General features: G+C 39.9%; 1 protein-coding gene across 2 annotated transcripts in view; it reads left to right on the top strand.

The window, feature by feature from the left end:
- ADAMTS2 (ADAM metallopeptidase with thrombospondin type 1 motif 2) overlaps window positions 1-27,761 on the top strand; it is a 264,054-nt gene that overhangs the window by 81,142 nt on the left and 155,151 nt on the right. For both annotated transcript variants that reach the window (XM_074960336.1, XM_074960335.1), the window contains exon 3: window positions 12,717-12,870. In XM_074960336.1, coding sequence (XP_074816437.1) covers window positions 12,717-12,870 — 154 coding nt within the window. The remainder of the gene's footprint in view (window positions 1-12,716; window positions 12,871-27,761) is intronic.

Consider the following 27,761-nt stretch of genomic DNA (forward strand, 5'->3'; position numbering starts at 1 on the left):
CAGTATAATTCTAAAGTGATTGTGTGAGTTGTTTGGACTATTCTGAGTACCATGGCCCCCAGTACTGAACATACTGAAATATAGAAGTCACTTTTATGAGAAACTTACCAAAGACAGAACAGGGAGTAATGGTCTCAAGTTGCAGTGGGGGAGGTTTAGGTTGGATATTAGGAAAAACTTTTTCACTAGGAGGGTGGTGAAGCACTGGAATGCGTTACTTGGGAGATGGTGGAATCTCCTTCCTTTGAGGTTTTTAAGGTCAGGCTTGACAAAGCCCTGCCTGGGATGATTTAGTTGGGGATTGGTCCTGCTTTGAGCAGGGGGTTGGACTAGATGACCTCCTGAGGTCCCTTCCAACCCTGATATTCTATGATCTAGTATGGCAATAATCAGTCTGGTCCAAATAATTTATAACTCATTTATGAGTTCATGATGACAGACTCATGTAGTACTGTGAATATGCTACTGCAGTAACACACAATACACAATTTGACTTCTATTACAGTCTAGAAATATTGTTCGCTTCAGTGGTTTGACATACAACTTTTGCCTTTTATTTATTTTCCATGCTTCATTTTTTTTCAGGGATCTTGTCCTTCATGGACTCTGTCTTGTCCCATTTAATTTGGATGTTATGCCCCAGTTGTGACCAAATGTACCAAGAGGTTAACTGAAATTCTGTTTCCATATTTTCTGGAGAACAGACCCTTTTCTTCTCCTTTCTGCCTGAAATATTTATGTGCTTTTTGTTTTCCATTACGTTTTTCACTCTGCTTCATTTTCCACTTGGACAAATTGTACTTTTCACACTTCCCTGCTGTTAATGCCTGGCTGCTGTTGTATTCTTCTGGGTTCGTTGTGTGTATGTCTTTGTTTTAAGTTATTTTGTGTTTTGTGTTAAATGCAGTGAAACTCTTCTTGTTCTTGTTGCCATAGTACAAACAGTAGATGCAGGGAGTAATGTAAAATTCTTGATCCCGAATGAAGCGGCTATATCAGTAACTGCATCCCCAGAGGGGATGGAGAATAAGATCAGGAAAGGAGCAGATGGTAAAGAAACACAGAATTTGAGAAGGGAAAGACAGGGAAAGGTCATCTTGTCCATCCCTCCTCTTATGCAGGGATATTCACTACAGAATGTTGTTAACTTCTTTGAGTCTAGTTTGAAATGACTCTAGTGATGTGGCTTTGTTTTATTTGTCTGTAACATCAGCTTATGATCTGAAGCCTTTTATCCTGTTCACTATAGCGGAAACCTCAGCTCTATTTTATATCCTTCTGTTGTTCATTAGGGATAAACTAGGGAGTTTGGTAGATCTTAGTGTTATAAAAGTACTAGTTGTCTATACAGTGCCTAGAAAATAGGGTTGGGTTTTCTGGGCACTACCACAATACAAATAATTAATAATAATATGAACTCGTTGATTTTTTAGAACAGAAGGGACCATTGTGACCATCTACTCTGAACTGCATAAAACAGGCCAAAGAATTTCAACTTCTTATTCCTAACCGAATTTCCCTTCTCTGTTTTATAACATTATCCCAGTTATCTATTCCCATCAACTGTTCTTATCCGCTCCTTGTTATTCTCCTGAAACTTGGCAAACAGTAAGTTCATCTCTAGACCAACTACACGTATTATTTTATTTAATCTTTCCTAATAAGTCAGGGCTTAATTATTTTAGCTAGTCTTTTGAATATTGCTTTTTGTTGACATCTTTCTTTGGGAGGGGGTCCCAGAACTGCACTCAATATGAAATTTAAAGCTCATCTCTAATTTGCTGCCTATCTTTTTCTGCATTACTGCTTTCCAAGTATTGCCTTCCCTTTTAGTATACGCATATGGTCTTGGACAGGCATGTATTTGGGGCAGCTAGACCCGCCTGCCACTTATGTTGTTGGGGCTACACTATTTTTAGCATGCTAGCTCAGTCAGAGCTCTCATGGACGTGTTTCCTCAAGCTGGGAATTATGCCCCCACCTCAAAGTGTAGATGTAGCCTAAGAGAAGACAGAGTCAGTAGAAATGTCAGTGCAAATGGTCACGTTGCTGTTTCAGCTCACTCTGTTAGATCTTCAATTTAACAGAAATAGACTGTGTGACTCTTAGGCTATTGATAACCTCGTATACTATCACAGGACTGTGGGCCTGATTCTCTGGGGTGGTCTACTCTTGAAACGCTACAGTGGCCCCACTGTCGACACCATTCACGTGAATGGGAAGGGTTATCCCATTGGCAGACATAATCCATCTCCCCAAGAGGCAGTAGCTAGGTTGACGAAAGAATTCTTCTGTTGACCTAGCCCTGTCTACACTGGGGGTTAGGTCGGCTTAGCTATGCTTCTCTGAGATGTGGATTTTTCACACCCCCGGAGCAGTGAAGCTGGGTTGACCTGACTGTTGCTCTGCGCCTTGTGTAGTCATTAACAGTGCAAAGTGAATGTGAAATGTCACCATTCTGTTTTGGTAGCAGTTTACACCGTCTCTGCACTTACTTTTCATCAATGTAACTGACTGCCCAAGTTGCAGGGCAACAGAGATTCAGGCCCTGTGATCTCACAAACCTTTCTAGTGGGCACCTATAGCTGCAACATTGGCAGATTAGTTTTATTGACCTACACATGGATTCTTAAATTCTCTCCCTTGGCATCAGTGAACCAGCTGAGCATCTGGCTTTTTTAATGTTTGTAAGTAGCAACTTCAGATGCAGTTTCAACCCAAAGGAATTTTAAGTTTAATTCTCCATCATATTTCATTTGTCTGCAATATAAGCTTATGATCTGAACTTTTATTTCATTCACCAGAGCAGAAACCGATGCTCTATTTTATACTCCTGTGTTCATTATGGGTCTGATCCAGCTCCCATTGAAATCAGGGGAAGGCTCTTGTTGGACTCAAGGCAATGATCACTTGGTGAAAGTCTGTGGCCTGTGTTAAGCCTGAGGTCAGACTAGATGATCATAATGGTCCCTACGGGCTTTAAAATCTATGAATCCATAACTCCCATTGGCTGTTGTGGGAGCTGGATCATGCCCTAAGCAAACATACATCTGAAGGAAACATTCCATGATAACAACCTTGTTCCTGAGAGTTCAAGTTGAACAGTTTTCCAGTTGGAAAGTGTTCATTTTTCAGGTGGTATGTTCATTTATGTATTTGTTTGTTATTGCTGAGGTAGAATTGATCTTCAGCTTTGTTAAAGTCACTGCAGAAACTTTTATTCCAGGTGATGCCTTAAATTCAAATTGGATGCAGTTCATCTCTTTGGTTCTTGCTGTTAGCAAATTCATGGACTGGATAGTCATGCTTTTCTTCTCTGAAAGATCAAGACTGAGAAACTGAGTTGTAGAGAACTGCAATTATTACGCCCAGTTTGCAGCAACAGTAATCAAGCTCATGTCCCTTGAGTGCATAGGATCGATCACATTTATCATTTTCATTCTCAACAGCTATTTAATAACTTTTTTTCTCTTTTCCATTTGGAACCTGAGGGCCGCAAACCTTAATAGAGTTGCCAAAATGTTCCATATCTGGCATCATTTCTTGCTGAAGTAATGGCTGCCTTTTGTTTCAAAAGCTATAGGATGTAAAACACCTACAGCTTAACTCTTCAGAGACAAGGATCCTCCCATTGGAAGCTGGAGGCATCTGAAAGAGGGTAGGCAAAACTGCCACCAAAAGAAGTTATGCTCTAAGTCCCTTGGTAGTAGTTGGGAAAGCTTATTCTAGACTTGACTCAAAACACAGTAGCTAATGTGGAGCCTCCAGTGGAATCTCAGTAACTATAATTTACACAGAGATTCTCTTAGCAGTGCAGTTTCTTTTAGGAGAAGAGTTATCTAAAGCAACTTTGGTAACGGTGTCTAGTGGTAAAAACAGGGGACTGGTAGTCAGGACTCCTGCGTTCTATTCACAGGGGCAGACATGCGTTGCTATGGGTCTTTGGAAAAGTCTTTTTACTTCTGTGTCTACTTTCCCATATGTTAAATGGGGATAGTACTTAACATACCTCACAATTGTGTTACTTTTCCCTCCCTCCCACCAAAGAGCTTTGCCTTTCTATGATGAAAGGTGTAACATAAATGCAAAATATTGAGCCAGAATTTCAGCTGGTGTAAACTCATGTAGCTCCATCGACTTCAGTTGACGCCAGCTGAGGATCTGGCAGTTTTCATTGTTGTTTATTATCTGTGAATGTCTTAGCCACTACGTAATGCAATTGCACTGACAAAGCTTTATTGGAGGTAGAAGTGAAATTCCATTGGCAGCGATGCCTTACAATTGGTATAAATTCTTTCCCTTTCATTTGCTTGGGGTTACCTTGTACTGAATGTGGAAAAGCAGACTAATACATCAAATAAGATATTACCCTGGAACACATATGTAGATCATTCAGTATTTTTTATTCACATCCAATGAAAGTGGAAACCACGTTACATAACTGTAGAAGGGCATGAAAGAAGCTGCAAAAGGGTTGATTTCTAGTTGACAATAAGAAAAATTCATGCATTCAGTTTAAAACTCCCCCTTGGGACTGTATAAATCATTGTAGCTGTAGGACAGTAGTAACTTACAGTACAATATGTGCCAACATGTTTGAAATGTTTTATGCAACTCTTGAGTACTTCTGTTCAGTTAAAAGAAAAACAGATTTACCACACCATGCAATTCTGGCCCTGTAATTCAAGGCATCCTCTTAAAGAAACAAACACAATATGTCATAAGAAGCTTTTTACAATTTTTATAGGGTGAAAAAAGCTAAACAGGATTAAAAATGTAAGCTAGTGCATTTCCCCCCTTGTGCATTTTTCTAACTTAAACTACTGAATGATTAAAATAGTTTATGTAGCACGTGTGAGATGACTTGTAGCACACATGATTGGGAGTCAAGAGAGCTGGGTTTCAGTCCCAGCTCTGACTCTAAATCACAGTGTAAATTTGGACAAGTCACTACAGCTGTCTGTGCCTCCATGTTTCCCCATTTGTAAAATGAGGATAATGATGCATATCCATTATCCCAAAGAGAGTAAGGATGGTCGGGTGGTTAAGGCACTGGGCATGAATTTAAGAGATCTGTATTCTGTTCCTGGTTCTGCTACATATTTCCTGTGAGATGTGGGACAAGTCATTTATTTTTTCTGTGCCTCAGTTCCCCTTCAGTGAAAATGGGATAATATTTCTCTGCCTCACTTAGACGTTGTGGAGATAAATCCACTGATTGTGAGAGGCCTATATTCCATGGTGATAAGACCCATAGAAAAACCTATAAATAAAAATTAAAATTTGTAAAGTTGAGATTCTCTACTGAAAAGTGCTAGATCAGTGCCAAGTTTTATTATTATATTTTATGAGATGTCTGTGCCCAGAATGCATTTGACTTCCATGTGCTTGACTAAGACCTTGCCTAGCCACCTTGCTCCTGTGTAAATACAACCGTTTCCCATTTTGAATTGCTTAGCAAATCTCTTTGAAGCTAAACAATGAAATGCAAACTTGTAGGGTTCTTTGCTTCTGTGATTTAATTGATCAGTACAAATCAGAAGGTAATACAGTGTAGTCATTTTAAGTATTTATCACCTGTTAGTTATCAAATTGACACATGTAACTGAAATTTAGGATAATTTTTTGGATTTGTTAGTGTGCAGCTCATGTATACCCCCATGGTGTTGGTTGCCTTTTTGCTTGAATGTAATCAAATATTCCACAAGGATGGAGGACTGCTGTCTTTACACAGCAGAATTGTTGTCTCTAGGAGCTTCCAAAGCATTCTGATTTCTTGTAAGCTACTGTTTTATTAATTGACTGACTAATCAAAAACTTGGATTTATTTCTTAAAATATTAATTTGTAGGTAATGCACATTTAATCGTATTCTTCCTTTCCTTGGCTATTGGGAGGTAAATCTGTCCTTGTGTGGAATAAGTAATTCTATAAACCCATGCTAATGAGGAAAAAAGTGATCATTAATTAAACTTGAAGCTACAGGACGGGTCCAAAGTCTGGAGCCTTGAAAGAGTAGAAGCAGCAGTAGTTAGTGAGTTTACTTCAGTACAGCCTAGGACATGAAGCTGTGATGTCAATGTGAACAAGCAGACAATTAAGTCACTCACTGAGCACAGAGCTACAGAAGACGTTTAATTAGCTACAGGAGCTAAAGCTGTGAAACCTGGAGTAATGCCTTGTAAATAGGAGAGGAAGAGGTGGTAGTTGAGGGGACTAGAAGAGAGACATATTTTGAACTGAGCTCTACAATACTGTTGGAAACCCTGGCACAGGTCCCAAGTGATGGAAGGGCAGGAGGTTCCACCAAGGTGCAAGGGTCACAGAGAACCAATGGAATTTCCCTTACAGAAAAAGTGAGGGAGTGGTGACAGAAACGTTTCGTGGTGTGAATGTCACCTGGGACACAATGGGCCTGTTGGGTGCAGCAGCTATACTAAATGTGGCTGAGAGGTCAGAGTCGGAAGCTCGTTTCCTGGTTCTCAGTTCTGTGCTAAATGCATTGGACACTGCTGCCGCCTTCCTTTTTTCTTTCCTACCATGTAGTGGGAAACTAGATCTGTTTGTTTACTTGCTTAGCTACTTTTGTTGTTTTAAGGCAATCACTAGTTCACTCACTAATAATTCACAAAGCCCTTCTATGGTGAAATTACATTGACTGTCAGTGGGGGTTAGACACCTGACTGCCAGTTACGCCTTTTGGAATGTTCCTCCTAAGTGAGTAAATGGAAAAACAGAACATTGTTTTTACTCACTTCCTCATATTTTTAGCAATCTTAGGTATTAGCTACAACTGTAGTAGGGGCAAAAGATTCAGAGAAGTGATGGGAGGGTTTTGTGTGTTGTCGTCCCTTTAAAGTGGCAACTCAGTTTCTGTTTTAACCCCAATCTTGCCCCATCTACAATCCAGCAAAGGCATATCATCCTCAAAATTTCTAGGTTGGGATTTTTCTACCACATGTGAATTAAATTAGACAAGAAATCTGGTTTAGGATAATCCAAAATGTATTCCACAGACTCCAAACAGCCTTCTAACTTTTCCTGCAGTTTTATAACCAAAATATGAGGGGGAAAACATGCAGGAGGGAGATCACACTTAGTTTGCTGGGCCATGTTAAATGTAATTTTTAGTGTCCATGACAAACTTTTTGTTGATCAGGTGCTAACTTTGGGATAGCTCATCAATTTGTGATCTAGCCTATAGTAAGGGCCAATGCACTGCTGTGCTGTCCCTGGAGCAGTCTAAGAGGGAGTTGTCACTTCTGGTCTCCCTGTTGTGTGGGGGAGAGAATAAACTGTGACAGCTCCTGTCGCAGGGGCAGGGAGAGAACATGGAGCTTAGCAGGGACAGTGGACAAAGCAGAGGCAGCACAGTGGAGAAGGGAGCACATGATGTTAGTAGAATGGTGAACACTCAGCTCCTGCAGTCCTTAAAATGTCATGTCAGATCCCTCTGGCCAGAGTTAGGAGGTGCACTGCACACACCCCTTTTACCAGGCTTGGCAGGCTTCCATACCTTCCAACTTCCACATGGCTTAATAGGCTCATCAGTGACCCGCCAGTGTCTCCTTTTCCTGAATGGGATGGGATAGCATTCTCCATGCTTTCTTTCTGAAGTGCCCCCTATGTGACTTAGACTCCCAAATAACTTTCTTGCTAACCTGAGGTTTGTTCTCTTAACTGCATCTTCCTTATGATTAAGCATCTTCTTCTGCTTCACTTCTTAATGCATGTTAATGAGCTCTAAGAGGTGCTTGACTTGAGTAATTTGTGGTCAGGGTATAAAGCCTTTGGAAGGAGGGCCTGGGGAAATATTTGGAGACTATGGGCTATTAGATACTTTGGTGCATCCCAAAGGCAAATACTTTTTCTCTTCATTGTATTTTTTACAAGCTACAGGATAAGGCACTCCTGGCAGGGATGATTTAGTAATATCCTTCCCCCAGTATAAGCACCCCAAAACAAAAGGGGAACGGGGAGAGGGAAGAGTCAGCTCAGCATTTCTTCCAGATTTTCAAGTCAGTTCTATGGCTGGCACTGAATTCCATGTCTGGTCCTGAATTACACAGCATTTACTGTGGCTCGAGAACCATAGTAAACTGGAGGCATTGTTTATAGGTGACTAATAAATATGCAAGAGTCCTGGGCATTGACTAAAAATAAAAAACTAGAACAGAATACAAAAGAGACTGCTTTTTGCAGCTACGTTTGAACTTCTAGTTCTCTTGAAGCAATCGCCCTTCCTCTGCTCCAAAAATCGGTAACTTAATAGTGAATGGGCCCAATTCTGCTTTACTTTCCACTGGGGTAAATCCAGATGATCTTCAGTGAGTTCTTGAATTCCCTTTGGACTAACCTTTGTGGAACTGAAAGCAGAATTTGGTCCAAAGAATTTGATCTTTCAGTTTTTGCCATCTAGAAATACTCTCCAGGAAATGACTGTAACTTTATGATGATAGGAATGATGGTTAAACTTTGAAATCTTCAGACATTTATTTTCTTGGCACAAACAGTGTTGTCACTAGTGTGGGATATGGCAGCAGTGAAGAAAAGAACTTGTCATGTAAATGACATGTTCATGCTCATGCGAACACCTCTTCTGCCTTGGACTTGGAGTTCTTTTGAGTTGCACATATTACACTATTTGCTGGGTCATAAAACCTCATGATGTTGAGCTTGTATCCATAGATGTACCATAGCAAGAACTATTTTTTCCTGATTTCCTGGGTAGAAATAATAATAAAAATACTTAGCAATTATGGTGAGCTTTTCAATTTCAAAGCATTTGACAAACATCATCTAATCATCCCTCATAACTCCCCTATGAGAGAGGTGAGTATTATCCCTATTCTACAGATGGGCAAATGAGGTGCAGAGGTTAAATGACTCACTCAGAGGTACCAGGCAGCAGTCCTTAGAACTTCCTGATACCCAGTCCTCTGCTCTAGACACTTAAACCACACCTTTCTTCTAGGCCTGTGTTAGCATCTTTCCTCAGAGGTCTGCATGTATAGCTAGTGATAGCCTGCGTGGTAAAGCTCAGATCTGGAACAGGATCTGATTCCATATTTTCCCCATGTTTGGAGTATGGTGGCTGCAGATTTGACATTTCAGTTCAGCTTCTTACATAGAGAGGCATGGATTGTAAAGTGTGGATTTGAACTTCCCCAGAATAGGTTTGGGTGCAGTATTGGGCTCAGCTCTACATGTGACCTTCTTTATCACTTAGACTGTGAACTCCTCAGGACTGGGATTATGCCTTCTTTCCTGTTTGGAAAGTATCTAGTACGTAAATAAAGAAAAATAATAGCTACTATTCATGTTGATTATTTCCCTATGAGTGGCAGCACATTTGCTGTACTTTACCATATCTGTGTGCAGTTTACTGCAGTTACACACACAAACAGATAGATGGGTACAAATGCATTTGTTTATGCTATGATGTTCAGCGATGCAAAGCAGCCATAAACCTGGCTTAGCTCACCAGAGCAGTGCAAAGTCAGGAGACCACTAACCTGAGTTTACATCTCTGGACACAAAGCAGCTACAGTGTACTGGTGAATCTGGCCCTGTACACACAGTTATGATTGTTGTACTCACAATTGTGGTAAACTGGTATACAAGCGAAGACACACAAATACATGCACGGTTTTGAATATGTGAATGCTTTCCATGGAAACATTTCCATTTTCTTTTTGACAAACAGAAGGCCCAAACACCAAAATATTTTAGTTTGAAAACGGTGCCTCATGTCTCCAGTCTCTTCCATAGGCAGGACTCTCATCATGCACTGCTTTCCACTCCAAGAGGGGAGACCAAGATGCATCAGGAGAAATGTAGTCTGACCAGGGTGTCTACAGTGGAAAATGGGAGCACAAGGCACTATGCCAGAATTTCCAAACTGAAATATTTATCAGATTTCTGCCCTAAAATTGAAATTTTCCACTGCAAATTTAGGAAAAAACAAATTTTTAGTTGAACTTTTCTGGGGGACGGATCCATTTTTTGTTCATCTCTAGAGACAACCTCAAACCTGAACTACAAAGCCTAGCTTAACCCCCCTGATCTTGAGCGGGATCTAAACCGTGGTTATTTGTCCTAGAAGAAAAGACATCTCTGTAGAGGGCCTTTCTGTGCCCCAGCCCCTTATAGTGTAGTGTCACGGCCAGTTTATTCAGGATTCCCTGAAACTTCCCAGCATGCTAGGGTATCTTTTTTGTTGTCTGGTCTTATGTTTAGCCTGCCCAGGGTAGTGTCTTCATTTTCTCAAGCAGCTGTGGTGCTTCATTCAACCTGAACAAATTCCTTTTTCTTTTTCAAAGAGGATGAATGCCCTGGGAGGAAGTATGTTTTTCAGATCTTTGTTTTTGGAAGATCTGTTTGATTATTGATTGCAAGTATTTTCTAATTCTTATTCATTTGGTTAGAAAGCTTAAACCCCAATTTAAGTTGCCTTTAGTTCGTCATGCTGACTTCAGTACAACAGCATCATTTTTCCTAGCATCATGATGTGTCTTTGCCTATTAAACCCTCCGTGAATTATTAAGATCCACCATGAATTTCTTTATTCTTGGTGAGTTTAATTCATCTAGAAATGCATACTTTTTATATTTGCCCACTTATATGTTAATTGTAAATGGCAACTGCATGCCTATATCATATATCAGTTAAGCTATGTGTATATTTGTACTGGGTTTAAATATGACATGCTCATCATAGTCTATGCTTCTGTCTGAGCATGCAAATTTTTGCTCCTTTCTTGATCTATTGTAGTGCATATTTCATGCAAAGTTTTGAAAATTTAGCTTTGGGTATATGTATACTTTTAAAAAAAGATATAAAGCAACAGAACATTAATTCTAAAGTTTCTATGTACACATTCCTGTTTACAGGAACCAGATCAATTGCTTTCTGTCCAGTTTAGCATTTGTTTTCTTGGTTGTCTTAGCTTGCTTGGCTGCTGAGCCTGTTTCACGTTCCTTGTGTCTGATGTAGAATCTAAATTAGATAAAAGGAATCGGGACAGGATTTCAAATTCAGTTTGCTCGCTGTATAGGGAACAGAGTAGCAACCTGAACTGCTTGAATATAATTTTGTTTCTTTAATCCTTCCCCTTTAATCTGTTTTTGTATACACTATATATATCAGAATAAATACAATTTAGGACTGGAAGTCTTGCCTCATGTAATTTAAGACATGACAAATGAACCTGACATTTTCCCAAGGAGGGAATCAAGGAGCATGCTGTATTTATAGCAGCAGCAAAAGTTGTTTACTGTTGTCTTGCAAAAGTATTTCTGTGCACTTGCACTGTATTAAAATTTTACTATTGGGGTATGTGGAGCGTCCAAATGACAACAATGGTAGTTTGGACGTTGACTTCAAAGGGGCCAGAAATTGGGTCCCTTTTTGGTTCTCTTGGGAGTGCTATGGCCTACAAATTAGGACTCCTAGGTGCTTAGATACCATGATAATGTGTGGTATAAATATGCAGACACACTCATTTGAACATGCCATAAGCCTAGTGACTGGATGGGGTACTGTGCTTAATGGTGGTTGACTCTCTAGTGTCACTGATTAGCACAATAAAGAAAAGGGAGTTATTAATAGGTGAAGTAGGCAGCTTCCAAAAGGCTACGTTTGGTGATGTTCCCCTATTCAGTACTATTAAGAATTTCTTCTGCCGTGTTTCATGTCGTCATAGTCAAGTGTTTACAAAACTAGAGTTCTTTAGCTGAAGTTCTCAAACGTAGATGTGCAAACACATATGTACCCATCTTGTCAGGAAAATCAATGCGAGCCAATTGTTGACTATCTTAACCTTCCTCAGCAGAGCAGTACTATAACATTACACAGACATTTGCGGTGAAAGGCTAGATATTTTTCCATCCAAATAAAAATGTTGGAAAGATTGTTTTTTACTACCATAGAGAACAATCTATCTTAATGACTTTCATACTACTCTAGTTAGCAGTGGACATGCTGAGAAAAGTTGTGTCAGGCTTTTCTTTTGTGCTTCATTGGACAAGTAAGGTTTTCAGTTTTTCATACCAGTATATTTGTCCTGGTTTGGATTTTTAAGCTTTTATCCCTTAGAAAGTTATTACAGAAAATTATATTTTAATGATTTTTTGCTAACTGGCTAAGAGAGTTTGTGCCAGTACAGTCCTTTGTGTCATCTTTACATGATGCATTAATGCAGGAGAAAAATTTACAAAGCTTATTTGCCAGCTAACCAGGCTTAGCACTTCTCCGTCTTGTCTCTGAATAGAAAGGTCTGATCAAGCACCATAGAATCATACATCTGGGACAGCTTGTGATGCTGAATTGATTCTGTATTTAGCAGGCATGGGTATTCGTACAACACTGGAGCAATTTGTGGCTGACAAATCACTATGGTCATATTACCTGTTTCTTTGTAGTTAATTTCTAATTGAGAGTCCATTTCCACACATATATTTTAGTCCCAACCCTTGCTAATTAGATTCTAGTAGAAATCCCTTTGGTCTGGTGTTTTACCTTTGTCCTTCCTTGTCAAGTTGAGGCATTAATGCTACATTTTGCTCTAATAAAGAATTAATTTTGCTTACTCCCTGCACTCTAACTGCTCTCTGGAGAGTGCTAAAGTGTGCTTAAGCATATTGTAACTGTTTACTCACAATATCTGCTGTATGCATAGTAACTTAAAATGTTCCATCTCTGTCCTGTCATTCCTAGGCTGGCATGATTCGCACAGACAAGGACGAGTTCTTCATTGAACCTCAGGAGAAGGGCAGTCAGGAGGAAGATGGAGGCAGGACACATGTGGTATATCGCAGAGCAGCTGTCAAGAAGCCACTTCCCACTGAGAACAGAGATATCCAGTATAAAGGCAAGGCTGAGATGTTAATGACAACTGGTGTCTAAAGCATAGCTAAAAGCATGTATCTAGTAAGCAGCCTCTATGATCTGGCTACCTCTGGCTGTTTGTCCTTGAGAGTGGAAATACCTTTTCTGCTCTTTATATGTGGAAGGGTGGGGGAAGGTTGGGCTGGATTAAACAAGCCTTGCAACAGCCTTAAACACTTGCCAGAGTGGCAAATCTTTTCCCCTTTTAATGTACAGATCAGATTGGTCATTCACCCATGGTGAAGCTGGCCATTACAAGCCACAGTTAAGCCCTATGTAAGAGCAACCCCGGGGCATCACAGGTGGAGCAGCAATGTGGTGGTTCCTGTACACCTTTCAAATGTGCGGGAAACATTGTCCACACTGGCTCTGCACAGGCCACCTTGGAAGGCTGCATTGGGGGCAGTGGTGTATGGGCTTTGTGCCAGCACCCTCTTCATGGGAGATGGGGGTGCCATTGGGGGTAATTAATTTCACCCCAGAGGAATAAGAAGTTGTGTCACAACACAAACTCCCATTGAAGTTTCCGTGTTTGATGGTAGAATTTTACTCAATATGTTGTGGAAAGAGCTGTATTAAAAGGAGTCTCGAAGCTGCCAAGGAGTCTGCACTGTCTGACATAAGCAGTCTTGTATAGAAAATAATTTTACTCATAGTATCACCTACATGTATGGTAACTGCTTTTGCCAGGTGCCTTTTTAGCTGAGTGAGCAGTGGATACAAATCTTGTAAGGGGATGTTTTCACAACTAATATTAATACTGCTATTGACTGGATTGTTTGGGTGGTAAAGCAAAAAGCAGCCACATTTTGGGCCCAACTCTGTTGTACAGTGTAGTAGATTAATTTATTACTAATAATTTAAGAGCAACCTAATACTTTAGTGTTAGTTTGTTGCAGTTCTGTTATTACATACAGTACTAGGTGGTGTGATTGCCATCAGCAGAAAGCTTTTTTTCCCATGGTTCTCAGTGTCCCTGTAATTACATGGCCCTTCAGTACCAACTTCTAAAGACAAATATAAAATCGTGATACATTTGTAAATTCCTGCCATTTCAGTGGCAGAAATGAAGCACATAAACCAGTTAGAATGCTACCCATTCACAGAGACCAGGCTGTAGAATTATAAAAAAGGATCTCTTCTCCTTCAGGCCATATTCGGAACGTATGGTGATGTAAGTTACACAGGGCTTGTATTGAAAACAAAACGTAGTAGCAGTCTCCTAAGATTCGCCCACTTGAGACATCAAAATGAGATGCCAATCAAAGTAGACTGTACAGCTGTGCTCTGCTGGACTCCTTGAGCTGGCTCACTTTCAGTGGGATTCAGATACACCCATGGACAGAGCTGGACTAAGGCAATTGGCATCTGCCTAGGGCCCCTCCTCCCAGAGTCACACGATGGAATTTGTTATATTAATACATGGTTATGCCATTTTTTAATATTGGAAAATATCTCTGCCAGGCCATTTCCTTTTAAACAAAAGAGATTTAATTTTATTCACACCTTATGGCAGTATTTTTGTTTTTAGATGGTAAATATTCCTCAGGAGTAGGAGTTTGATACACAAAAAAGCACAAATCATATTTCAGTTTTGATAGCTCAACTCAAATATTGGCATGCTGTACCTGCTAGAGGAAGACTCTTGACAGCAGTATCTCAAAACACCTCAGTAAAATGTAGAGACCTAATGTATGCCTTTCTCTCATAGAGTGGCCTGAAAATAACCCCATTGTAGCAGTCTGGTAGGCATAATAGAGCAATTACAAAGCCAAAATGACAATTATGTTGCAACATTATAGTTCAACCTGGGACTATATGTAAGTACACTACAGTTCTGTGTTTATACAGCACCTAGAACACGGGGGTACCAGGAGCTACCACAGTACAAATTGTTGTTATTTTTAATAATAGGAAGGTAAACAAACTGTAATTAAGAGTTAGGAAGCATGCTTAATGAAGAGGGTGATAAAGAGAGAGTCTCTGATCCTGATGGACTTAGGACTGTGAGTTTATTTGAACTAATGCAGACCTCTGCTTGGGGAAGGGATGACCATTTTAAGTAGAGATGATTGAAATTCTTCAAATTTCAAAATTTCAATGAAAATTTAAAAGAAAAATCACAGAAAATTTTGATGAAAGTTTTGCAAAATTCCCTCCCAACTCTCACCCCATGTTTTCACCAGTTGGTTGAATATTTTCAATGTTTTGACATTTTGAAGAAAGGAGGAACAATGTCAAGAAAATTTTCATGAAATTCCTTTTTTTTTTTTAAACTGGATCTAATTTTAAGTCTTCTAATTTTTTTCCATTCAGTCTGGTTTTCCCATCCCTACTGAAAATATGCAACTTCTACCACTGGCAGGTTGGTATTCATAAGTGAAAACTGCTTGAAAGCAGCTGTTATTTATGCTCCGGTCTTGTCAGTGTTTCAACAAATGTTTAAAGAAAACAATGGCTTAGTATTCAAAGGAAAATACTAGCTGACCTCTCTTCTCTGGCTTTCTGGGTATCATTGTTCCAGTTCAGTCTTGCATCTGGAGACTCCATTTCCCATTTGAAATGATGGAGTAACTATAGAACTGGGTTCAGCTGGCTATCCACTGAGCACATCACAGGGAAGGATGATAGGCGGGATGGCTGGGCTGGCTGGGCTTTCCCCAGGATGCAACTAGAGGTCGTAGGAAGAGCCAGTGTCTGGCTGAGGGAATGATATCCTGTTTCCATAGGGTATAATAGGATGATGTCACATTTGCTCCACCTTGGCATTAGTTGTAGTGAATTTTACATTACCAGATACTGTAAGGTGAACTTGAGAGAAGTGTTTTTCTTACATTTTGTGTCTGTACTTCTTTCTTTTTCTTTTATCTTATAGCAAGGGAAATAGGGACTTTATTCCAGCTGTTCAAAAAATCAACCTCCTAAACACTGGGGACACCAGGGTATTCTTCTTTATATACAAAGGTTCTGCAGACATGTTTTTTAATAAATGGAATGTGCTGGGAGAGAACAGATGTGAAAAAAATGGCAAATATGTGTTCTGATTCAAACTATTTCAGATTTTCCTCTGAGTTTAAACAAAACACTATCCAATAGAAGGGGGAAAGTAAATAGTAGTTTCTGACAGCTTAAATCACTGATTTTGGCAGGATTATCTGTTTTTGGTACAGTGACAATAATAGTCTAAGGGTATGATGTATCCACCCACTCTTGCCTTTCTCACACAACTCTGTTTATTAATATACTGGAAAAATAAACCACTTATGCTTTAGACAAGTAATGGTCTTCAGAGTTCAAACAGCACATTAGTACTGTAGGAGTAGTTATATTTTGACCAAAATCTGGATAATTCTTTTAGAAAGAGGCAGAAACATTTTCATATGCTAGTTTGTGTGTTTCAGGTAAGTTGTTAAACTCTCCGGCAGGAATATACCCTGTATTTTCTGCTGATTATATTCTTAATACGTAAGTGGATATAATAATTTGTCTTCTAGTTACTAGATGCCCACTACATTGCAATATAGTAGGCATCTTTAAAACTTATTGTTTTGAAAGATTCTACTATTTCTAGTAGAGGTCCTCATTATATAGATAGGAAATACTGCTAGAGAATGGTAAAAACTTTCTCCGTAGTAAAACTTAAGTGTGCCCATTATATCATGCGTAGAATATTATTTTTCTGACTTTGATTTATTGTGATATTTTGTTCAAATGTTCTCTACATGTGAAATAAAGAAATGATTATTTTAATTAAAGTTGAGATCATGTCTAAAAAATGCAAGAATTTAATTTTGAATGTGCAAAAGTGGATTCTGGTTAAAGCCAGTCTGAAGATCAGCCCCATAAAAAAGAAACATTTTTATAGAATGTGTCCAGTTAAATCATCATGTCCATTCTTATTGTGCGTGTGATCAATTGAAAGGAAATAATTCTACTGAAGTTTTCCTTAACATGTGCATTTTCATTCTTTAAATCATGGGCTAAATACACCACAATTGTTCAAGTTTCAAGTGACTTTTGATATTGCTTGATGGAGAGGCAGAGACTCCATTTTAATTGATAGATTCATTTATTATGCAGATGAAGGATTTCTTTAACAAGGAACAGTTTATTATAGGACAAGCCTGCAATTTAATTAACTAGAACCACTTTGAAACAGACAAGTCCATGGGGCCGGACGAGTTGCATCCGAGAGTGCTAAAGGAATTGGCGGATGTGATTGCAGAGCCATTGGCCATTATCTTTGAAAAGTCGTGGCGAATGGGGGAAGTCCCAGATGACTGGAAAAAGGCTAATGTAGTGCCAATCTTTAAAAAAGGGAAGAAGGAGGATCCTGGGAACTACAGGCCAGTCAGCCTCACCTCAGTCCCCGGAAAAATCATGGAGCAGGTCCTCAAGGAATCAATCCTGAAGCACTTACACGAGAGGAAAGTGATCAGGAACAGTCAGCATGGATTCACCAAGGGAAGGTCATGCCTGACTAATCTAATCCCCTTCTATGATGAGATTACTGATTCTGTGGATGAAGAGAAAGCAGTGGATGTATTGTTTCTTGACTTTAGCAAAGCTTTTGACACGGTCTCCCACAGTATTCTTGTCAGCAAGTTAAGGAAGTATGGGCTGGATGAATGTACTATAAGGTGGGTAGAAAGTTGGCTAGATTGTCGGGCTCAACGGGTAGTGATCAATGGCTCCATGTCTAGTTGGTAGCCGGTGTCAAGTGGAGTGCCCCAGGGGTCGGTCCTGGGGCCTCTTTTGTTTAATATCTTCATAAATGATCTGGAGGATGGTGTGGATTGCACTCTCAGCAAATTTGCGGATGATACTAAACTGGGAGGAGTGGTAGATACGCTGGAGGGCAGAGATAGGATACAGAGGGACCTAGACAAATTGGAGGATTGGGCCAAAAGAAACCTGATGAGGTTCAATAAGGATAAGTGCAGGGTCCTGCACTTAGGACGGAAGAACCCAATGCACAGCTACAGACTAGGGACCGAATGGCTAGGCAGCAGTTCTGCGGAAAAGGACCTAGGGGTTACAGTGGACGAGAAGCTGGATATGAGTCAGCAGTGTGCCCTTGTTGCCAAGAAGGCCAATGGCATTTTGGGATGTATAAGTAGGGGCATAGCGAGCAGATCGAGGGACGTGATTGTTCCCCTCTATTCGACATTGGTGAGGCCTCATTTGGAGTACTGTGTCCAGTTTTGGGCCCCACACTACAAGAAGGATGTGGATAAATTGGAGAGAGTCCAGCGAAGGGCAACAAAAATGATTAGGGGTCTGGAACACATGACTTATGAGGAGAGTCTGAGGGAACTGGGATTGTTTAGTCTGCGGAAGAGAAGAATGAGGGGGGATTTGATAGCTGCTTTCAACTACCTGAGAGGTGGTTCCAGAGAGGATGGTTCTAGACTATTCTCAGTGGTAGAAGAGGACAGGACAAGGAGTAATGGTCTCAAGTTGCAGTGGGGGAGGTTTAGGTTGGATATTAGGAAAAACTTTTTCACTAGGAGGGTGGTGAAACACTGGAATGCGTTACCTAGGGAGGTGGTAGAATCTCCTTCCTTGGAAGTTTTTAAGGTCAGGCTTGACAAAGTCTTGGCTGGGATGATTTGATTGGGGATTGGTCCTGCTTTGAGCCGGGGGTTGGACTAGATGACCTCCTGAGGTCCCTTCCAACCCTGATATTCTATGATTCTGTGATTCTATGAAATCATTCTTGCCCTAACTATAGACTCGATCCTTGGAATTTCCAAAGCCTGTTGAGACACTCAGATCCCACCATGAGCATATGCTGAGCACTTGGCCCGGCCTACAAAGTCTTAGCTTCCTGAAGTTCTGTGACTCATAAACAGTCAGATACTGGGTCCCTGAACACAGAGTCCTTACCTACAAACTCAAAGCCTGCGGAGGCATTCTGAGAGGCAGGCACATTCATTCCATTTCAGACATGTCCACGGGCAAACACATAGCTCTACCTGACCAGACTCCATATCCTGCAGTGGTGCCTACTGTCCACTTGGACAGTATGTTTTAAAACAACAAAAAACCCATCCACTTGATATGCATGAGGGATAGACTCATGCTAGCACATAGAAGTTTAGCCATCCTTTCTGATTCCAGACTCCAGAGGTGTGGTAGTTTGGGTACCCCCATAAATGTGATCATTTTGTCTATGAGTTTGATGTGTGTGCAATACCTTTCCTACTCTGTGCATGTAGTCTCCCTGGTTATGTGTGAAGCAGTGAAGCTTCCCATCTGGGACCTGTTTCTGGCATAATAGTGGAGGAACTGAAGATAGTAGCAGATGTGCAGGTTCATAGGCACAATAAAATATCATAATTATTAATAGCTATACAGTACATTTATACTGCACCCTTCTCCAAAACAAATCCCTGGATTGTTTCACAATTCCTATATAATTAAAAGGAGCAAACCTTTCCAATGGGATTCACAAACTAAAGTGAGCCAATCCACCGAACATAATGAGGAAGTTAGATCAGTAACCATGAGAGCAAGACTTTCTCCGGAAAATTATAATGACTTTTCAATTTGATTGGTGTGCTTGTTAAAGCGAACTGTGATCATTTCTTTAATTATTTTAGCTTGTTTAATTGATGAATTTCCTTTCCAATTGCCCATCAATTCAGAAGGCTGTTACTGTAAGCAAATTTAAGGAGCTGGGCTAACAAGTCACCCAAGACTTCTGAGGGAACTCAAATATGAAATTGTAGAACTTCTAACACTTGTATGTACCCTGTCACTTAAATCAGCCTCTGTACCAGATATGTGGAGGGTAGCTAATGTAATGCATATTTTTAAAAAAGGCTCCAGAGGCAATCCTGGCAATTGCAGGCTGGTGAGGCTAACTTCAGTACCAGGCAAATTGGTTGAAACTACAGTAAAGAACAGAATTATCAGACACATAATAAATATGCCATGTTGAGGAAGAGTCAACATGGCTTTTGTACAGGGAGATTATGCCTCACCAATCTATCAGAATTCTTTGAGGGAGTCAATAAATATGGACAAGGGTGATCCAGTTGATATAGTATATTTGGACTTTCAGAAAGTCTTTGACGAGTTCCCTCACCAAAGGCTCTTAAGCAAAGTAAGCAGTCATAGGTTAAGAGGGAAGGCCCTCTTATGGATCAGTAATTGATAAAAAGATAGGAAACAATGGAGAGAGATAAATAGTGGGGTCCTCCAAGGATCTGTACTGAGATCTATGCTGTTCAATTTATTCATAAATGTTCTGGAAAAGAGATAAACCTTGAGGTTAGCAGGTGGGCCTGTTTGGTTCAAGTTCAGGATCAACCACCAGTGTCTATGTGCGAATGGCTGCGATACCTGCCCTCCTCTAACCCAGTGCAGAAACTCCACGAGAGCAAGGCTCATTCCCAATCCCATCTGCTAATATCCTGTTACATTGTGGTGGGGAAGTGTTGGGATTTTGGGGCCCTATGCTGACATAGCTGTAGGGGCTGGGGGCATTTTCGTCCCTCAGCCCATATGGTGCATTAGATAGCCACTCCACCCATGTTTGGTTTTGGGGGCCATGTTCTCCAAACTTCAATAAATGTTGAGGGGAAGAAACATATGGCAATTTAGATTTAACTAAACAAAAGATGGAAAAGTAAAATGTACAGTAAATAAAGTTATAAAAAGTTAGATGATGGTTCTTGTAGGTTTCAAAGATTATATTTCAGAGGAAAGCTCTTCCATCATAGTTCATCAGACTGTCAGTGCTATTGGTTTACTATAGCATTCAAATTACTTTTAAAAAACAAAATGCACATTTGTTTTGTAATTCTTGGGACTGCCTGAAATGATACATAAATTGGCTGAGAATTGGCTGGTTGCCATTTTAATTTAAAGAAACTATGCCAGTTACCTTTGCAAAGGAATTGTTCCATTAGAAAACTGAAGTTCCTCCAAATCCAATCAATATTTCCTTTCAGTGTGTGCCCCAGATGATTAATTACTGTTCTCTTATTTTGCAGTCAGTAAGGCAGCAGTGACCATATTTTTTTTTGTCTCCTTCCTACATCATATGTGTATGATAAATACGTCTGTCTTTCTCTTGTCTTTGATTGTCTCTGAATTTCACTCTGCTGATTCACATTGCTTCTCTGGAGAGAGATGGATTGATTATTCAGTTGCGATTCAACTTTTGAATAAGACGCAGGGTTATGCCCTTATGAAGAGCAAGTCTCCAGGAACTGTTGTTAGGCCATTGGATGTCACTCTTGCTAACTGCAGATGTGGCTGATGAAGCATGTCTTTGCTAGCATAAGAAAATATGTATCTTGAAGTAGTTTTAACATGAAGCTTTTGGATAGTCTTAGAGATGTCTCTTTTCATAGCTCAAACAGCATTCTTTAACATGCTGATCTGTGTTGTCTTAATTCTTTTCATACATGCAGTGAAAATGTATCTATGATGCTGACTTTTCTAAAAACATTCTGTCTTGCCCGTTAAACAGTGTCTGTATATCAGTGGTCTCCAGACTGTGGGGTATGCTTGCAAGGGGCGGCATGGAGGAACATTTGGGTCAGGGGGGTGCACGGTGGGGCCTGCGCCAGCCCAAACTGGGGGCCAGGAGGGAGCACCACCCAGTCCCACTCTGCCCCCAGCTGAGCTCTGTCCCCAGACGCAGTTCCACTCCGCCCCCTGCCCAGCTCCAGCCACAGCTCTCCTCGATCCCCAGCCCAGCTGTGCCCTCATTCCCTCTTTGCTCACAGGCCAGCTCTGCCTCTAGCCCCAGCTCCTTCCCCATCCCCAGTTTTGCCCCTAGCTCTGCTTTCAGCCCAAGCTCCTCTGCTGAGCCCAACCGCGCAATAATGGAGGTGGGGGGCGCGGATAGAATCCATTACTGGTAAGGGGGAAGCATGACAGGAAACGTTTGGGCACACAGCATTTAACAGGATCAGGCCTATATTTATTTAAATATTATCTTTACTTAAGTATTGGTAGTCTGCCCATATAACATATCAGTAACTGACTTAAAAATAAAATTCAATTCATTCTTCATTGATGAATTCACTTTAAATTCTCTGAACTAAATTAAAACAATATGATAGATCAGAATATTCTTAAGTGTTTTTGCAAAAACCTTACAGCTGGAGTTGGAAGTTACTAAATGTACAAAGTTGCTAAATATAACAACATGAAAATTAAGCCTGTTATTTCTTTATATGATAACAGTTTCCCAGTCCTGAAATCTATAAAATGTTTGCATGACCCATTAATGAAAACATATGGGAAGTTCTCTGCTCTTTTCACCATTCTTTTCTTTTAAGTTCCTTAGCGTTAGTGGCGTGTGAAATTCTAAATTGTATTAAACTACGCCATGTTATGCATGCTCATATTTGCATTTATGTTTTAGGGGCAAAACATTACTTAAATTGAGGTTTTGGGGAATGTTTTTGTTTATAGGCTCATCACTATGATATCAGCTCACCTCCCAGGAATTAATTTTATCCTCACAACACCCCTATGAAGTAAAGAATTATTTATTAACAGATGGCCTAAGAGAGACCAAATGCTTTTTTAAAAAAAAAACAATAGTACAGTAAAATGTATTTGTACAGCCGGCCAATGTTTAATGTTGATTTCTGCTGCTAAAGGCCCACTATAGAACCTGAAGAGCAGCAGTTCCCAGGTCAAATCTCTGCATTCTCTCTCTTTTTGCTATTTAGCTTTTAGTTTCCCAGAGTCTGTAATCAGATTCAGAATAATTTATTTATATTCCGCGTTCCCATTGTCTAACCAACCAAGTATTAGGTTGGTCAGCAGTGATGCCAAAGGCCTGCTATATCTTGGCTAGTCTGGTGCAGTTAGAAAAGAACCTTGGGTCACTGAAAGACTCAACTATTCCATTTTGTCAATGAAAAATGTCCTGTAGTCCATACCTTTGTTTGGAAAATGGATTCTGGAACTCAGGATCTAAGAATGTAGCTAGCACGTATTATTTGCTATTTTGTTCCATGGTAGCAGTTCTTGATCAGTGTGAAAATTGTCAAGCATTGTATTTAATAATTATGAGCATGACTGTGTTCTGGGGTTGCTCTTATTTTTTACCACTTTTTTTTCCCCCAGCAGATGGATGGGTAGGATAATTTGACTTAACAATGCTGTTTCTGCATTAACTTGTTTAGCAACCCATACGTAATTTCAGGATATAAAAACAAATGTTCCATTGTGGTCTGTTGGGTTAGAATGGATTTCAAGGAATTAAATTCTCCTTTCCTAGGAACTGACCATGATTTCAGCCCAGTTTCACACCTATGAAAATCCAATAAAAGTTAATGGAGTTCTTCCTGGCTTACTCCAGTGTAAGTGAGGTCAGAATCTCTGGTCCCATGTACAATTTGGGCATTAACTGATGGTTTGAGTACAGGCAAGGTGATAATAAATATATAGGTCATTTAGTTGTATGTTGCCTGGCTGATATTGTAAATTGCAGGGGTTGTATTTGGCAACTGGTACTGTTTGACAAAGAAAATGGGCCCTATTCTGCAAACCTTTACTCCTGAGAGTAGCTCTTACTCTTGTGAGTTGTCCCACTGAAGTAAGTGAAAGTACTCATGTGAGTAAAGGCTAATCATGTGTAAGCTTTTGCAAAATCAACCTCTGTGTTCAGAGATACTAGGCAGAATAACAGCTGGTGTGTGTCTGTTAAATGAGGTCTTGTAGTAGAGGCCTGACAAACATTTCAAGCATTTGGTGGTGGCAGAAATGGGTATAAATCTTGTCTACTGACCTTGATAATGACTGTAAAGTGGTGACCATGCTAAAAACTCTAGGCATGATCAAATTAAAGCAATGGGCAAACCAAGAGCTGTGAATGAAACAGGCATCCTTAATGCTCATGTCATATTTCTGTCATTGCTTGAGAAAGAAAAGCCACATGTGAGGCCCTGTGAAGTGATCCAAGCACAAGTAAGATGTTTCCAGCTGGTTTTGAATATTCTCAGCTGTGGGTTTGTTTGCAGGAAATGTGCTACTTGGAGCCCAGCCATGTTTAAAAAAAACAAACCAAAAACCCATGATTGTGCTGCTGGTCTCTCTTTGCTTTCTGCAAATGGTGGTGACTGTCAGGGCAAATGCCAGGCCCTCAAGCAGAGTTAGAAATAATAACTACGGAGCTAATTCCATTGTCTGTGGGAGAGGAAGCTCCTGTATGAAATTGTTGTGCTGCTAACACACTGATTGCTAGTATAATGAATGAGTGTTGAGGCTCGAGGCTTCTTTGGAGTACCAGCTTATTAAACTCTGAGCTGGGGGTGGATAGGCAGCCAGCAGGGCTTGAACCCTGGGCAACTGAAGAGAAGCTGCCTTCTTGGAGCCAAGACATGAGATGTCACTCCAAGATTGGGTAGGTTTCTGAAGTAGATGGGCGGGGGTTCATTTGTGATAGTTAATATTGGCACTAATGACGCCGCGTTGCAGGATATCTCACACATAGTAGATGACTTTAGGGGACTCAGAAGCGTGCTGAAGAAGACAGATGTCCAAGCGATCGTCTCTGAGATCCTTCTGTCCCAGGAGTGAAGGAAAACAGAAGTTAGAAGATTCTGGAAGTGAACCACTGGCTAAGTAGGTAGTGTAGGGTAGAAGACTTTGGTGTTGTGGAACATCCATCCACCTTCAATAGGAAGAGGGTGCTGTATAGTTTGGAGGCCTTCACTCCAGTAGAAGGGGAACCAATTCATAGGGACAGGCTGGCTAGAATAGTCAGGAGAGAGTTAAACTCATGGCAAAAAGGAAGGGTAAAAAGAGGGAAGGTATGAGCACAAAATTGAGATGTTGAAAACAAAATTAACCAAGGAATGAAAGGAGATGAAGAGAAGAAGTTATTGAATTGCCTGTACACAAATGCTAGGAACTTGGGTAACAAACAAGAAGAATTGGAATGTCTCGTTTATGAGCATAAATTTGATCTAGTTGGTGGGATGATTTGCATGGTTGGAATGTTAAAATCAATGGTTATGATCTAGTCAGGAAGGATCGAGTAGGAAAAAGGGGAGGAGGAGTGCCACTCTGTCAAAAATGGCACACCGGTTTCCGAGTCACTGATAACTCAGAAGAAAATTATCTTGAATACTTATGGATCAATGTCCTAACAGATAAAGCACAAGACAGTGTGTTAGTTGGTGTCTGCTACTGCAAACTATCAAATCATACTGGGGAACAGGATGACCACCTTTTTAGGCACCTATCAATAGTGTGTTGGAAAAAAAGCTATGTCATCATGGGGGACTTCCATCTGAGTGACGTATGCCTGGAGATCTCATGCTTCCAGTGCTAAAACATCCTTGGAATTTCTAAACATTTTAGATGACAATTTCCTGAGTCAAATAGTGTTGCAACCAACATAGCAAATTCTTTATTAGACCTTTGTCCTAACAGTTAAAGAAGAACCGATCACAGAACTAAAAATTGATAGCTTTGGTACAAGTGATCAAGACTGGATCACATTTTTAATGTGCAAACAGAATAAAGTCTAGAGCAGTAATATATATATCTTGGTGCTTTAATAGGACCAATTTCACAAAGCTGAGAACAATTATGAATCAAATCAGCTGGGAGGAAGAAATTAATCAGAAAAATGTGAATGATAATTGGGAATCATTTAAGAACACCTTGCTAGATGCCCAAAAAGTCACAATCCCACAACAGAGGAAGAAGGCTGTGCTGGTTTAAAAAAAAAAAAAAAAGGACCTGGTTTAGAGTGGAAGTGAAGGCATATATAAAGAAAAATCTATATAACAAGTAGAAGAAAGGGGAAGTTGATAGTAATGAATATAAATAAAAAGTTAGGAATCTGTAGACAATTGATATGGGAAGTGCAAAGGGACACAAGAGGAAATCTATGGCCAGCAGAGTTAAGGACAGTACAAAGGAGTTTTTTAACTATATTCGGAACAGAAAGAATCCTCACAGCGGTATTGCTCCATCAATAGATGGAAATGGTAGAATTATCAATAATAATGCAGAAAAGGCAGAAGTGTTCAATACATATTTCTGTTCTGTAGTTGGGAAAGAACAGATGATAAAGTCTTATCATATGGTGATAACATTCTTTCCATTCTGCTGGTAGGTCTGGCGGATGTTAAGCAGAAGCTACTATAGTCAGACATTTTTAGATCAGCAGGTCCAGATAACTTGCCTCCAAGAGTTTTAAAAGAGCTGGCTTAAGAGTTCACTGGATCATTAATGCTGATTTTCAGTAAATCTTGGAGTACTGGGGCAGTCCAGAAGATTGGAAGAAAGCTAATGTTGTGCCTATTTTTACAAAGGGTAAATGGGATAACCCGGATAATTATAGGGTCGTCAGACTGACATAGATCCCTGGCAAGAAAATAGAGCAGCTCAATTAATAAGGAATTAAAGGAGGGTAATATAATTAATGCAAATCAACATGAGCTAATGGAAAATAGATCCTGTCAAACTAATTTGATATTTTTTTTATGAGATTACAAACTTAGCTGATAAAAGAAATAGTGTTGATGTAATGTACTTAGACTTTTAGAACGTGTTTGACTTGGTACCACATGACATTTTGATTAAAAAACTAGAACAGTATAAAATTAACATGGGACACATTAAATGGATTAAATGCTGGCTAACTAGGTCTCAAAATGTAATTGTAAATGGGGGGGAGTCCTGGAGCGGATGTGTTTCCTGTGGGCTCCCACAGGGATCAGTTCTGCCTTACACTATTTAACATTTTTATCATTGATATGAAAGAAAACATAAAATAATCACTGATGAAGTTTGCAGATGATGCAAAAATTGGGGGAGTGGTAAATAACAATTCAGAGTGATCTTCATCACTTGGTAAACTGGGCGCAAGCAAACAATATGTGTTTTAATACGGCTAATGTAAATGTATATATCTAGGACAAAGAACGTAGGCCATACTTACATGATGGGGGGACTCTATCCTGGGAAGCAGTGACTCTGAAAACGATTTGGGGAACCTGGTGGATAATCAGCTGAATGTGAGCTCATAGTGTGATGGTGTAGCCAAAAGAGTAATGCGATCCTGGGATGCATAAACGGGAATCTTGAGTAGGTGTAGAAAGGTTATTTTACCTCTGTATTTGGCACTGGTGTGACCATTGCTGGAATATTGTATCCCATTCTGGTGCCCACAATTCAAGAAGGATGTTGATAAATTGGAGAGGGTTCAGAGAAGAGCCAGGAGAATGATTAAAGGATTAGAAAACATGCCTTTTAATAATTAAATTCAAAGAGCTCAATATATTTAGTTTAGCAAAGAGACGCTTAAGGTGTGACTTGATTACAATCTGTAAGTTTCTACATGGGGAACAAATATTTAACAACAAGCTCTTTGATCTAGCAGAGACAGGTATAACATGATCCAATGGCTGGAAGTTGAAGGTAGGCAAATTCAAACTGAAAATAAGGTGTACATTTTTAACAGTGAGGGTAATTAATCATAGGAACAATTTACCAAGGGTCATAATGGATTCTCCATCACTGCAAAAAGAATATGAGTACCTGTGGCACCTTAGAGACTAACAAATCTATTAGCGCATAAGCTTTCGTGGGCTACATCCCACTTCATTGGATGCATAGAATGGAACATATAGTAAGATAGATATAGATAGATAGATAGATATACACACAGATAAATTGGAAGTTACCATGCAAACTGTGAGAGGTTAATTAGTTAAGGTGAGCTATTATCAGCAGGAGAAAAAAACTTTTGTAGTGATAATCACTGATAACTTTTAAATCAAGATTCAATGTTTCTCTAAAAGATCTGCTCTAAGAATTATTTTGGGGAAGTTCTAGGGCCTGTGTTATACAGGAGGTCAGACTAGGTGAGCACAATGGTCC

This window comes from Natator depressus, chromosome 8 (assembly GCF_965152275.1).
Source record: "Natator depressus isolate rNatDep1 chromosome 8, rNatDep2.hap1, whole genome shotgun sequence".
In the NCBI taxonomy this organism is placed as follows: Eukaryota; Metazoa; Chordata; order Testudines; family Cheloniidae; genus Natator; species Natator depressus.